Source organism: Pinus tabuliformis, chromosome 8 (genome assembly GCF_031772625.1).
Source record: "Pinus tabuliformis cultivar Carrire ecotype Pingquan chromosome 8, CPIR1, whole genome shotgun sequence".
In the NCBI taxonomy this organism is placed as follows: Eukaryota; Viridiplantae; Streptophyta; class Pinopsida; order Pinales; family Pinaceae; genus Pinus; species Pinus tabuliformis.
This window is the reverse complement of record NC_142294.1, coordinates 865,362,530-865,376,794: the sequence shown is the minus strand read 5'-3', so window position 1 is coordinate 865,376,794 and position 14,265 is coordinate 865,362,530. Positions and strand designations below refer to the sequence as shown.

At 35.7% G+C, this 14,265-nt stretch overlaps 1 protein-coding gene across 3 annotated transcripts; it reads left to right on the top strand.

Moving 5' to 3' along the window:
- The first annotated feature begins 5,480 nt into the window (after positions 1 to 5,480).
- On the top strand, positions 5,481 to 12,927 carry LOC149238301 (uncharacterized). 3 transcript variants are annotated; one of them, XM_089372981.1, is made up of 4 exons: positions 5,481 to 6,550; positions 6,649 to 6,722; positions 6,814 to 8,099; positions 12,590 to 12,927. In XM_089372981.1, exons 1-3 carry the CDS (start codon positions 6,446 to 6,448, stop codon positions 6,947 to 6,949), a joined length of 315 nt encoding a protein of 104 aa, XP_089229107.1. In that variant the 5' UTR covers positions 5,481 to 6,445; the 3' UTR covers positions 6,950 to 8,099; positions 12,590 to 12,927. The 3 variants fall into 3 exon arrangements, 1 of the variants encoding a protein (XP_089229107.1); XR_016246370.1 differs by lacking the exons at positions 5,481 to 6,550; positions 6,649 to 6,722; positions 6,814 to 8,099 and adding exons at positions 9,654 to 10,965; positions 11,138 to 11,545; XR_016246371.1 differs by lacking the exons at positions 5,481 to 6,550; positions 6,649 to 6,722; positions 6,814 to 8,099 and adding exons at positions 9,659 to 10,965; positions 11,314 to 11,545.
- Positions 12,928 to 14,265: the final 1,338 nt, after the last annotated feature.

Below are 14,265 nucleotides of genomic sequence, written 5' to 3'. Positions count from 1 at the left end.
TGTCGGCTCAAACACAAAGCCCAAGCCCGAGAGTGTCGAGAAAATTTAATCTTGTGACCTCTCAATAACAAATGTTCATAACTATGGGGAATTGACCAATTGAGCTAACCCTCAAGGCTCATAATGACCTCTCAATAACAAATGTTCATAACTATGGGGAATCGACCAATTGAGCTAACCCTCGGGGCTCATAATAAATTATTTTATATATATGGGGTTCACGGTCCTTGGAGATTAGTGACCTCTACATCCACAAAATATTTGTACCAGGAAGATCTACCCGAAAGGATTACTTCCTGTCGACTCAACCATAGTGCTTGACCCCAAGAGTGTCTACAGAATTGAACCCATGACCTCTCAACAACAAAGGTGCTTTAATGATGGGGACTCAACCAATTGAGCTAACCCTCGGGGCTTACCTGAAGGGATCAATTCCTGACAAATCAACTACAAAGGCTGACCTAAAAATAAGCTATGGCTCTGTTTTGGTTGAAGAATTCAATATTTTAACTCCTAACAATTGTCAACACTCTAAAAGCAGGGAAAATTTTAAGAACCACCCTAAATTTATATGTATAATAAATGGGTGAATCCCCATGATACATAGGAAAATGGGAGGCAATTTTATCAATAATATAATATGTATATATATATATATATATATATATATATATATATTGGCGAATCTCTCACCAGATTATATTATCTTGTAAAGTCATGGTGAATCTTTCACTGAATTATAAAATCTTGTAAGATCTTGGCAAATATTTCATTGAATAATAAAACATTGTGAAGTCTTAGCGAATGTTTCGTTAAAGTATGAAACCATATATGATAATAGGAAAACATATTCATTACACTGTAATGTACTAACATAGATGTTTGGAAAAAATAAACATAATTTTCTCTTCCTACAAACAATGTTGCAAGTTTCAGTGGTCGTGTTTGTCAAGGTTCTTACTGTACACTCTTTCATATCCTTCTATTAGTTTTGATAATATTCCACAACAAAGTTCTTGTAGGTGTTGATCTTGAACTTGACCACCAGTTCTGTCAAGGTAGGAGAGATTAATCTTTTCTCTACCACTTTTGTCAAGCTATCAAATTTCTTTCTTATTCCATAGACTCCAACTACGAAAAAAAAAAAACAAAACAAAACAAAACAAACAAACAAACAAACAAAACAAAAAACAAATAAACAAATAAACAAAAAAAACAAATAAACAAAAAACAAAAAAACAAAAAAAACAAATAAACAAAAAACAAAAAAACAAAAAACAAAAAACAAAAAACAAAAAACAAAAAACAAAAATAAAAAACAAAAAACAAAAAACAAAACAAAACAAAACAAAACACATCAAGTTTGTTTACCCCAACACGCCAACAAGTAGCAAACCCCAACTATATAATATAAGAAAGTAGTAGGTATCCCAAAGGCATGAAGGGGATCTAATGGAAAGAAGTGACCATTGAGCCTTCCAATCAATATATAATATATAAATGTAAGTTTATTAATATTTTAACTAGAAATCTTCAATTAAATAATAAAATTTAATTACGTCTCTCCAAATCTAAATTGCTTATTAGCATAATTTAATACCTTCATACGTCTTGCATTTTTTAACAACGTTGTAACATGTGGATTAAGTTTCTTTTTGGTGCACAATGTCTGCCTTTTAGGACAATATGGTGCAGTGGCACAACCCCTACAGATCATTATGACAAACTAAGAATAACAGAGAATATGAAAAGTTGTACAAACCAACATATTTTTCAAACAACTAATCCAACATCAGTATCTTAACTTTTCCATGAAGATACCATATTGAGAACATTTGAGAAATGGTGGGAAATCTGGGCAACGACTATCTCTCTTCTGCTAGGGTGATGTGGAAAGAGTGATAAGATTTCACTGTTTTGATTTTTTTTTTTTTGTTAAATCAGAAAAACCAATATTAATGGAGATATTGGTATTTTTTACTAATTTTTGTGAAGTGACTAAATGTAACTTTAACCATTCACCTTAATATGTTTTTTACAATATAATTTCCTAAGTCTATTTAATACCTTCATTATCATAAAAACCAACCTATATCCATCTTAACTCCACATCTACCATTTTTAGAGGGATGAAATCTATTTATCCCTCTCAGCACCTGGTAGACCCAGAATTAAGATGGATCTAAGCTAATAGAATTTCCCCTTTAAATAGTCTATGTTCACATGAATACCATGGTATTACCATGGGTCAATACCATGGGAGCTTAAAAACCACTATTAGTAATTTATAAAAATTAATAAAATTAATGATTAATTTTATTTTATTTTTTTATTTTAACCAAGTTAAAATGTTTAAGTGACATTAAATTACAAGATCCATTTTTGCTCTTGATCTATGAAGCCCCGAGAGGGATCAAATATTTTTTCACTCTATGCTAGTTTGCATATCATGATATTTGATCCCTCTCAGCGCTTAGTAGATCCAGAGTAAAGATAAACCTATGCTGGTTTAATTCCCCCCTTTAAATAGGCTACATTCCATGTGAATACCATGGGTCAATACCATGTGCCATCTTTATTTTTATTAATACTAATAATAGGGTTAATAATGTTTTTTTGCATGGTAATAATAATAATTTGGCCCATGGTATTTGGCCCATAGTATTTGGTCCATAGGCTTCACCTAAATATAACACATTTTTTGAGTGTTTGTAAATATAATGTGATTTATGGAGTAAATATAAAAAATGTTTTATTTAGACTTATGGAGTAAATATAAAAAATGTTTTATTTATTTACCATACCTTTAGTTTATTTATATTTTTATTAATTTACCATACCTCTTTTATAAATATGGTATTTGGCCTATATGATTCACTTAAATAAAACCTCTTTTTTGAGTCTTCTTAAATAGAAAGAGGGTTATGGACTAAATATAAACAGAGGTCTTATTTATTTACCATACCTCTAGTTTATTTATATTTTTATTTATTTACCATATCTTTGGAGTAAGTATAAAAAGAGGTTTTATTTATTTACCATACCTCCACTTTATTTATATTTTTATTTATTTACACCCTTGTGTTAGTAAATATAAGGTGACTTATGGAGTAAATATAAAAAAATGTTTTATTTATTTACCATACCTCTCGTTTATTTATATTTTTATTAATTTACCATACCTCTTTTATAAATATGGTATTTGGCCCATAGGATTCACTTAAATAAAACCTCTTTTTTTAGGAGGGTTATGGACTAAATATAAAAAAAGGTTTTATTTATTTACCATACTTTTGGAGTAAGTATAAAAAGAGGTTTTATTTATTTTCCATACCTCCACTTTATTTATATTTTTATTTATTGGACCAAATACAACCTCCTAAACTACCTCCCAAACCAAAAAAATGGTTGATTGCAAACGAATTTAACATTGCAAAAATCGGGTGATTGTAATGGAATATAATATCCCAAACCAGGGGAATCGGGTCAAATGAGTCTTTTCATAGTTTATCCGCCCCTTTTTTTGGGCTAAAATGAAAAAAATAATTATTTTTTAAATAAAAGTTGGGCTAAATATATGAAATGGGTGTTTTATAAAAATTTCACCCCTCTAAAATGAAAAACCCCTTAAATATCGCCCTTGGGCTAAAATTTACCATGTCTAAAGGGCCTTAAAATATTTAAACTATGCAAATTTCACCACTCAAACTTATAATTGCAACAAATCCCTACCAAATTTCTAACAAAATTGTTTGAAAATATACCTTAAGAAAAATATGCTATTCTAGGCCACGCTTGGTTTCAACTAAAATATTCAATAATATTCCACATAATGTTTGGTTTCAATTGGAAGTTCTTTTAGCTTTATGATTTGGTTTTCCATAGTTAGACATAGGTAGGATCAACTTGAAGGGCATAAAATGGCATTTGGTTTTCCACCGGATGCAAATGATTTAAGGTATGAAAGAATCCAATGAATATGTTGATTTAGGAACTACAAAAGTAATGTTACAAAAGCTTTGTAAATGAGTGTCTGAAGAACCTCCAAATCATACATGGGGAAGCATAAGTCCCATAGCTTACTAGAATACCTCTAAAGGGGTAAAAGGGATCACCCTTTGAAGTTGTAAAAAGGAATGACAAATAGAATGCAATTGCAAGTGAAAGTTGAGAATTGATGTTATATATCTTAGGCAACAATTGTTTTTATGCTGAACATGTAAAGATGAAATATGTTTATGATTGTATGCAATATTTTTATTTATGGAATGACATGTATGCCAGATGTACTTGTTTATACCATGACTCTAATGATATATTCTCAACACAAATAGAAGTAGATTCAATGCCTCTTGTATTGCGACATTTATGAATTTTCATGGAGTGCTTAATGCTTGCCAATGTTCAACTCTGCTTCCATGACTTATCCTTTTGCACAATGCTACATGTCTAATCCCTTGCAACCTATCTCAATTAACATAAAAGTTCAATTTAATTAGACTATATAGTTTTTCAGGTTTTTTGGTTTTGAGGCATGTCAAGGATGTGCCACTCCCTTGCAACCTGTTGCAAGACGCACTAAACTCTAGTTTGATCATGCTATAGAGGTTGTTAGGTTTCTAGGTTTCGAGTTATGTGAAGGATTCACCAACTTGGTTGATGATAAAGATGATACAAGTGTATATAATGACATGCCTCAACAATCACTTTGGTCAATCTTGTTATATATACATGTCATCAAGTCAATCTTGTTATATATATATCGCATCATTGCTTATAAATTATCCATTATATGTGTGTTAGAAAGAAATTATGAAATATGCAAAAACTTGGATTAGAAAAAGTATTATAACATTATATTTAGAGCAGTTATTGGAACTCATTCCGTAGCATAATTCTTTTATATATTAAGATTGCATTTTTTTCCCATATTGTAAAAACTTTAATCTCAAAATTCTAAAAATAGACATGGTGATATTGCAATTTTATTACCCTGAGCCTGCCATATGAATTATTCATATTATATTATATTATATTATATTATATATTATATAGATATATATATTTTAGTTCTGTCAAAGTCTCTTATAGTCTAATTTTCAATACTCGCAACCCCAACTAATCTATCGATATGATTGGGTAAACTAGTCCTTACTACCTTAAACAATATGACTTTTGTCCTCATCATATTTGAATTGATTTATCTTGAGATATGAGCTCGAATTTGGTGTCAATTGAAATCAGGTCAGTGAAAAGGGAAACCCTAAGGGCTGTGGAGGAAGTTCAGGAAATATTTGTGGAGCGAGACAGGTGGTTGGTTGCAGTTTATTTGTGATCAGAGGAGTAGAAAACTACAACAAGAAAATCTCAGCTACCTAATTCCACCAAAAACATTGACACATGGCATGGGGCCTCGACAACGGATGAAAGTTGGGTAACGAAACAGTCTTTTGAAAAAGTCTTCGGCGTTATTGTGGAGCCGGATGCCCTTATCTTCATTTTCGTTTTTCAGGAAACGAATAAAATGTATAACTTCGTTTCCTGCCATCATACATTCTATTTTTGGGAAATTCAGCTTCGGCCATAGGGATTGCAATTTGCATTTGGAAACACAGTTTTGCACAGAGATCTGGCCTGCAGTTTGGAATCACATAATTGGGCTTTCCACACCCATATGTGCTCTGCAACGTCCTTACTAAAGTTACTCTCTGCAATACATTCATTGGAGGGTGCAGGGAGCTTGACTGCTTGCTATAGAAGTGTTGGAGAGATGAGTAATGACGTTGACCAACTGTGCTTTGCAGCGTCCTTACTGAAGTTACTCTCTGCCATACTTTCATTGCACGGTGCAGGGAGCTTGACTCCTTGCAATAGAAGTGTTGGAGAGATTAACTTCAGTAATGATGTTGAATTGAGCATTTATTTTAGATCCAGTAACTGACCTATCTTCCCAGCCAGGCCATAACAGGCTAACATTTACACGGCCAAGATTGAATCCATGTTTAGGGGTCGAATTCCCCTTTCAACACCCGGGCTATGACCTTGGACGACATTGAACCGATTATTACAAAACACTCCATTCCAAGCACACAGACTTCGATCAGATATGTTCCAGTTGCCCAAAGCATTATTTTTGTCAATCCGATCCAGATCTTTCATCTGCATAAGGATTCCTTTTTCCTCTGAGATATTCCTGTCCTTGCACTGAACTATCATTCCTTTTTCCTCTGAGATATTGCTGTCCTTGCACTGAACTATCACTCGCAAGAGATCCATGATGAAGAAGCAGAATAATTTGGATTAGGAGGATCGGAGTAGAAGTCTATGCTTCTGCGGTCGCTTTCCAGTAGAAGAATGTTATGCAGACTGAGATTATGTGCAAAAGACAAGTTTCTAGTGTCATATGAGTGAATAAATATCGAGTCTTAGATGCAGTACCATATGGATGACCATACATGCACCATCTTCCATTGTTTATTGGATTAGAAGATCAGAAGAGTCGAAAATCCCAGGGGCAAAATTATCGCAGTTGTGGAATTACTTTAATGAAGTATAGTGTGTGGCTCTTTATTTACAGGCTTAACAATTTATCTGATTTAACAGGTGGGCCTTCAATTCAAGATAGCTAATGGGTTTTCTGTGCAACAGGTGTTGGTAGAAGAAGCAAAACTGTGTGACGCTTCAAAGGTGATTCTGGAAGCTAGTAGGCATAATGCCATAAGGTATGGGATTCCCCAACTCCTTGTGCCAGAACAAGGGATCAAGCTTGGAATTTCATGAGCGGGCCTTGATTCATGATTCTGTTAATTTCAGGTCTTCACTGGCATTGGCCAGATCTTGTGTTAAGAGATTACCTTGCAGTTCTTCTGTATTCATTGTTGAAAATGGGAAGGTGATGAGATGTGAAAGAGACTATCTATCAGGTACGTCTGTTTCTGACAAGGCATAGATGAGTGCAAGGACCCTTGATTCATGATTTTGTTAATATTTCAGGTCTTCATTGGTATTAGCCAAATATTGTGTTAGGAGATTTACCATGCAGTTCTTCTCTACTGATTGTTGAAAGTGGGAAAGTCATTTTTGAGAGGTGTGGAAGAGAGCATCCATCAGGTATGTGTGTTTCTGACAAAGCATACATGAGTGCAAGACAAGGACACTGATTGGTTGATCGTATGTACTGGTAATGAATCTGCTGAGGTTCTTGAGGATTTTTTTGGCCTTGGCTCTCATGTCTTATCAGTCGCAGAGAAAGCTGTTTCTCCTCGGCTAGGATTGTTGAATCCACTGCGATGGAGAGTTAAAAGAAAGAACTGCAAAGCTTTAACCAGTGTTGTATCATGTTCTCTGGACAGGATAGTTTTAAATCTCCCAGCAGTTATAATTTCAATGAGCATGACAAGATTCTCAGTCAGTATTGGATCAAGACGGTCTTAAAAACATTCTTGTGAACAAAGGTGATGTCAAAAACTTTCTTGTGAACAAAGGTGATGTTTGTAAGTGTAATTTTTCTGAAATGGAAGCGTTGAAAAGGTCATCTCATCCTCTGAAACCAGATTGCCTCCTCTGCCAGTTGGATAAATAGCTTTTTGTTGGCAGTTATAAGAAACATGCAGGATATGAAATTATAGATTCGGCTCTTCTTGTGATATCTGCAATGGGGAGGGAAAAGTGATTCTTGTGCAAAACTCAACCAAAATGTTCCCAAAATGACGACTTCAGCACCCGTTACAGAGAGCCGATTACTTGGAGTCGATTCACTGATCAAGCCTCCTATTCCACAGTCTACATCAAAATAAATGTCTGTGGTTGAATGGGCACTACAGCCGCCAAATAGGCATTCACAGACAAATGGAGAGCTTCTATTGAAAGAACAGATTACGCAGAAGGTTTGCAGCTATGAACATGAAGTTCGGTCTTCAAATGAGGTAGCACCAATTCGGACAATCTGTAAAGAAGGTGGGTTTCGTTGCAGACAGCAGAATGACTCTAATCGAGAAGAAAATTATTTGGCAAGAGGTTAGAGTGTGTTTGTCGAAGTAAAACCTGCGGGCATTTTACATATCAGGAGTTGCAATCTGCCACTTCCGGCTTTTTAACAGGTTGCATTTCTGGTTTTCCTCCTGGAGCTTTTAATTTCTGTGCATTTGCTTCGAATGGAAAATCTCATTTTTAAGTGTTTTTTAATCCTGTGAACCCACTTCGGTTATGTGACATCCTTGTTCTTGGAGGGAATTTTTGATAGGAAGTGTAACTGAAGTTAAGTTTCCTGATGGACAATCGGTGTCAGTGAAAATCTTAAATTCTAAACCCAAAACAGAGGCTTCTTTCTGAAGTTGAGATTTTACTTTATTGAAGCACAATCGCATCACTACACTTATTCGTTACTGTGTAGAAGGCCTTAACTGCCTTCTGGTGTATAATTTTGTTTCCAGAGGAAACCTTGAAGAGAATCCTCATGGTATGTACTCAATAATATTGCATTTTCAGAATCATTAAATCATTTAGAAATATCAAGCAGTGGTCATTTTAAGAATCACAGGGTCATGTATTTTATGGCGGGGTCATTTTCTATTTTCTGAGATTTGGTTATAGCCCTGGGTATTGCCTATATATGTTTCAGGAGGCAAGGAGAAGCCTGTCATTTCTTGGACGGTGCGATTGAAAGTGGTCGTAGGAGTTGCTGAAGGATTAGATTACTTGCAAAATGACTTTTCTCAAATTTTCTTCGCGGAGATGTGAAGTCTTCCAAAATCTTGCTTTCTGAAGAGTTTGAACTGGAAGTATAAATCTCTTTACTGAAAGAATCATCAAGAGTAATTTTAATAGTTCAGTATTCGGAGAAATCTTAGTTATCTACAGTTGTAGATTGGAACTTGGAATCCTACACTAACGAAAAATTTCGACAGAATCAGCGTGGATTTTATAATAGTTGTCAGATTTTAGGCTGGCAAGGTGGGCACCAACATCTTCATATATCGCTTGCAGCGATGCTTGAGGAACATTTGGGTATGTAAGCATCTGCCCAGTTTCAATGGCCATTTTCAGAGTAAGGCTATCCAATTTGTAACGTTATGTTCACTAACTGTGAGTGTAGTTTAACAGGTGTCTTGCTTAATTTGGTTTATGGAAAGAAAAAGATGGATGTTTATGCATTTGATGTGGTCCTTCTAGATAAGAACGGGAAGGAAGACAATCGATCCAAGAAATCCATAGGGTCTAGAAAGCCTGATTAGGTGGGTAAGTTTTGTTTTTCACAGTTGACTCTCCCCTTCATGTTTTTTTATATCGATTATCCTTGTTTATTTGTTTATTTTTTAATTTTTGTTGGTTTTAATATTTAAATTAGTATAGATTTATTTTATTAATTATGGAGAGATTAATTTTTCCTCAGTGTAATTTTTATTTATTTACTTACCATTAAGATTACTCAGATTAGTCTGGGTTTTTAATTACCATTAAGATTACTCAGATTAGTCTGGGTTTTTAATTAAGCCGATAAGCCTTCCCTTTGAAAGAGACTTTCGTCGTCCCTTTCAGTCTAACGTTGACACCTGGCGCATTTGTTAATGCCTCTGTATGCGCTGTTAATCCGTTGACACCTGGCGCATTTGTTAATGCCTCTGTATGCGCTGTTAATCCGTGGATTGTCGAATCTCTGCCCAACAAACTGCGTGTGGTGCGGTGGATTGTGGAGGATCTGCCCAACAACCTGCGTCTGCTGCCCAACAACCTGCGTCTGGTGCGGTGAACGTTGTTGGACAAGATGAGGCGGTTCAAGCAGATCGTGGACAGCATATTATCCTTCTGAAACATGAACCTCTCTTCACCGGCTCCTGCAGAATCTTGCAATTGTTTCGGTACAGAAGGAGTTTTACTGCATATCCAAGCTTCATCTGCATAGTCGTCTTCTAAGGCAGACATCTCCTTCGCTTCAGAAACAGCCTGTTCAGTTTTCTGATCTCTGCGCTCTCCAGAAGGCTCATATTTAGAGGAATAGCATCCCAACTCCTTCACTAGAAGTTCTGAATCTCTTGATTTGTTTAACATGGCCTTGCGAGAAAAAAGAAAAGACCTTGATTTTTCAGCTTCATCCTTGAGGCCATCCACGCCATTCTCAAAGGATGTGCCTCTGTTCAAGTGATATGGTCTATCATCTTTAATGTGCATATATCCAGCATCTCTCCACTCGGACCCCCGACCTCCATTGCAGATTTCATTGTGCCTTGCTCCACTTTCTTGTTTCAACTCATCTGAAAGTGAGAGGGAATCAGAGCCATTTGAACTCAGTCGTGTCATCAACTCGGATCGTAAAGCAGCTTCTGCATTTGTGAAGTGATTATTTTCCAAAAATTCCAATATATTGTGCACAAATTCTGCCATTTGTACAGTAGAATTCCCTTATATTTAGAGAGACGGGCAATTCTACAACAGCATCAACGTGCCAACCAAGCATTCCACTGGTCAAGTGCATATTCTCTGCGGTTCGGAGATAATGGATAGCGAAAAGACCCCATATAATTATATAATTATAGGTCTACAGAATCTGAGAGAGCAGTTTGCAAAAGGAAAATTGGAATAAATGGGGAAAAAATCCGCAAAAGCAACTTGTTTTTAATGTTACATGTTCGACCTGTCTGAACCCTTTTTGGTTAAAGAGGGTACAGGAGTCCTGACAATATCAGCTGTACAATCAGATGACCTTTGTCTACCAAGATGTAATTAAGGATATCAATTCCATCAAAGCCACCTGAAACTTGCACCTAATCAGCAATAACAACATCAATATAGGCACTACCATTAACAGGACCTCCGCATTAGCATGTTTGCAGCCTCAACAGCCAACACCTCGGAAAGAATCCAACAAACTCGTTACCAAAGGATCACACCTGCTCGATTTTTGAACCTGGGTCATCATTTTGGCAAGCGGTTTCCACAAGCCAACGGATGCCACTATCACAAGAAAAGGTATTACTTTAAGAAACCTCTAGCTATGAATTTCACAAAGGTAGAATTTCACAAAGATCTCGAAGGTAGCTTTCACAGAGAAGGAATGTCTATTTGTTTTCAAGCAACATGAGGATTGATCTTGTTCAATTGAATTACCTAACTGGTTTAGAAAATTCAAAATTATTTTCAGACTTACCAGAAAGCGTCTGGTACCCATGACACCTTGTGAACCGGTCCGCCATTACTGTAGGCTACGTTTGCGGGTGCTCATGGCGAATAGATGAGCAATTCTGTGAAATTCGACCCTGTGAGAATTAGACCCTCTTCATCGACGCTGAGAGGTGGTTTCTTGTTTTTTTAAATTAGATCCTCTTCATCCATGCTGAGGCGGCAGCATAGATCCCTTGCCTCGTTGCACAGAAAGCCAGAGAAACCGGGTCTGCCAATGTCACTGTTGAATATGGCTAGCTTCGCCAATGTCACTGTTGAATATGGCTAGCATCGAAGCGTTTTTCTGGACGAGAAATTCCTGTAAAGTGGAGATGTTAAAGATGATGTTAAAGATGGAGTAAACGGCGTAATTACACCTTCGTATACAGTGAGTGCTCTTTTCAAATTACTGTTATTTCTTTTAAATGAATCTATGAAACCAGCACGTACAACCCGTTGCAAGCCAGCTATTTAGTGCTGGATAATTCCAGTTGCCTACACGTGTGTAGAGCAACTCCACCGTTTCAACCAAGTGAAATTCCTGTTGTAATTGAAGGGATTTGCAATTTGTTTCGGCCTTTTTATTTGCTCTAACAAATCCAAATGTCATTGTAATAAGACTTGCAATCACATAACAGCGTGAGATTCCTCTGAAATGTGTCATGAGATTATATCTAAGAAGTTTTAACTTTTAACCCAATCTAGGTGCAAGACAGTATGATACAACTACATCTACATTTTCACATAAGCCTTTCCACAATGATCCCCACACTCATCCAGAAATGCTACCACTGTTTTGTAGTGCGCAAGCATAAAGTCACGTTTGGGTTGAGCAATGAGCAGCATGGGGCTATATGCCACTCAATTCACTTCAGGGTGGGAAGGCCGGCTTTCTCTTCGGATAAGAGTACAAACATTTTTCAATTGACATGAACATTATCCAGTCAATACCCCATCTAAATTGAATTCATTTTCTGAAATCCCCATCCCGTCCTGTTGCTGCACAATTACATAGGCCGAAAGATATATTTGTTAGCAAGAAAGTGAATAGGACAGAACATAGACCTAGATTGTTTAAATGATAAAACCATCAATCACCAGCAGAAGCATCAGCGGCATACTCTTCTTGTTTTTAGCATGTACCATATTCATTCACAACAAGGTCATTGAAAATATTCTTACAACACAATTCATTTTGATAAGTGAACAAATGTATGCATGTTATAATTGTAGCCGCACAAATTAGGAGGTGCGCATACAAAAATGTATGCTGGTGCATAATTTTGCTTCCAATAAACTTGAATTTATCGTTTTCACAAAATAAAACAGCCTGATCCAATGCATTCCCGGACTCTGTGTATGCATCTTTTTCATATAATTTTATCACGAAGTTGGCTGCGGTGCTTTGACATGCCTTTGAATATTGTTGCAGGTTAGAAGACATTTCAGGCCAGAGTTATTGAATAGACTTGATGAAATAGTTGTATTTGATCCTCTTTCTCATGATGAGCTCAAGAAAGTTGCTAGACTACAGATGAAAGATGTAGCAATTCGTCTTGCAGAGAGAGGTGTTGCTTTAGGGTTTACAGATGCTGCTCTGGATCTTGTTGTTCACGAAGCCTATGATCCTGTAAGTAATCATAGGCTTCCTGAAGTGGAAAGTTATTCTAGGAGTTTGATGTTTTGCAGAGTTTTGGTTGTGGTGGCCAACAGTGAATATTAAAAGCGCAGGACTTTTCAGTTTACAATTTCATTTTCTCATATTTTCAATGGTCTGTCATATATTTTGCATGAACCTGTCTAGGGAGTAATTTTAGTCTGCTATTTTTGCTGGCAGTTGGTTGTGGTGGCCAACGGTTGATCTTTAAGCGCTGTGAACTCTTCAGTTTACAGAGTTGCTTTCTGAGATTTTCAATTTTCTCAATTTTCACATTCAGTTTCAGATTTTCTAATTTTCACATGATTTTCTTCCTTCTGTATGGATCCCATCGATATAAATTTCAGTTCTGTTATTTAAATTTTAACATTTTCCTCTCGCACTTGAACTTTAAAAATGGGGTGTTGCCTGTCTCTGCGTACTCGGCGAACTTAGTTCAAAGTATATAGTAAAGGGATGTTTTTGGTGTGTTTGCTGATTAATATAAATTAATGCATTGTTTACTTGTTAATACTAGCGAAGCAGGCAACAGGCAGGATCAATTAACATGATCCATAGAAAGATCATTAAGTTTCAAAAAACTTAGATGACCTTACACTTATGCAGAGCAGCAAATGTTGTGAAAAGTCAAAGACGATAATGGACCCTTGGGCTGAGATTTGATTTATTTTTATAGTTGACATAAGACAATTTGAATTAATATGATCCATAGAAAGATCATTAATTTTCAGAAATGGTTCACATAAGCAGATAACCAAAAGTTCCTTCTCTTCCAGTGGCTACCAAGAAGGAAAACTATAGAGAACTCTGAAATTTCTTACCAACTGCACCCTTTTGTAGAAGAGGGAACATATGCAATTGTGTATGTTTGATGGAGGCTTCAAAAAATGAAGGCCTGTATTAATGTAGTTGCATTGTCTAACCTATCCAATGGAATTTGTAACTGCACCAGACCAGACAATCCTTGGAAACAAATATATAAAGAAGACTAAGTTGATATCTCACGACACAAAAACTTGACATTATTCTGTGGTTGATCTCTATCGGATGAGTTTATGGTTACACTCCATTGGCTGACATTAGAATGATGGCCATCTTAATTACACTTCATTGGCTCACTGAAGAGTAAAATATGTAAACAACTTAATAGTGATTATTGATGAGAGGATGAGATTTACTGTTTTGTTCTTTATGTTATCTGCAAAACATATATATATAACACATATAGTTGAATAGAAAATATTGATTGTGAACCAAAACAAGTTCTAATTGATCTAATAAAATTGAAACTTGAATGGCCATTGTAAACGCATGTGATAACAAACTCTACTTATGATAACAATAGTGTTTGACAATAGATTTCTAATTAGCAACTTCGTATTTTCTTTCGATTAATACAATTGTGCCTCTTCTTCTGGTCACTCGTTTTAATGACCCACTGGTGCTCACTA

What these genes read in the sequence shown, in the direction of transcription:
- LOC149238301 (XM_089372981.1), top strand. Translation starts at nt 6,446, where the DNA reads ATGACCATACATGCACCATCTTCCATTGTTTATTGGATTAGAAGATCA. An exon ending in TGTGGAATTACTTTAATGAA is followed by an intron (nt 6,551 to 6,648) that starts GTATAGTGTGTG and finishes TCTGTGCAACAG; the next exon opens with GTGTTGGTAGAAGAAGCAAA. An exon ending in AGTAGGCATAATGCCATAAG is followed by an intron (nt 6,723 to 6,813) that starts GTATGGGATTCC and finishes TGTTAATTTCAG; the next exon opens with GTCTTCACTGGCATTGGCCA.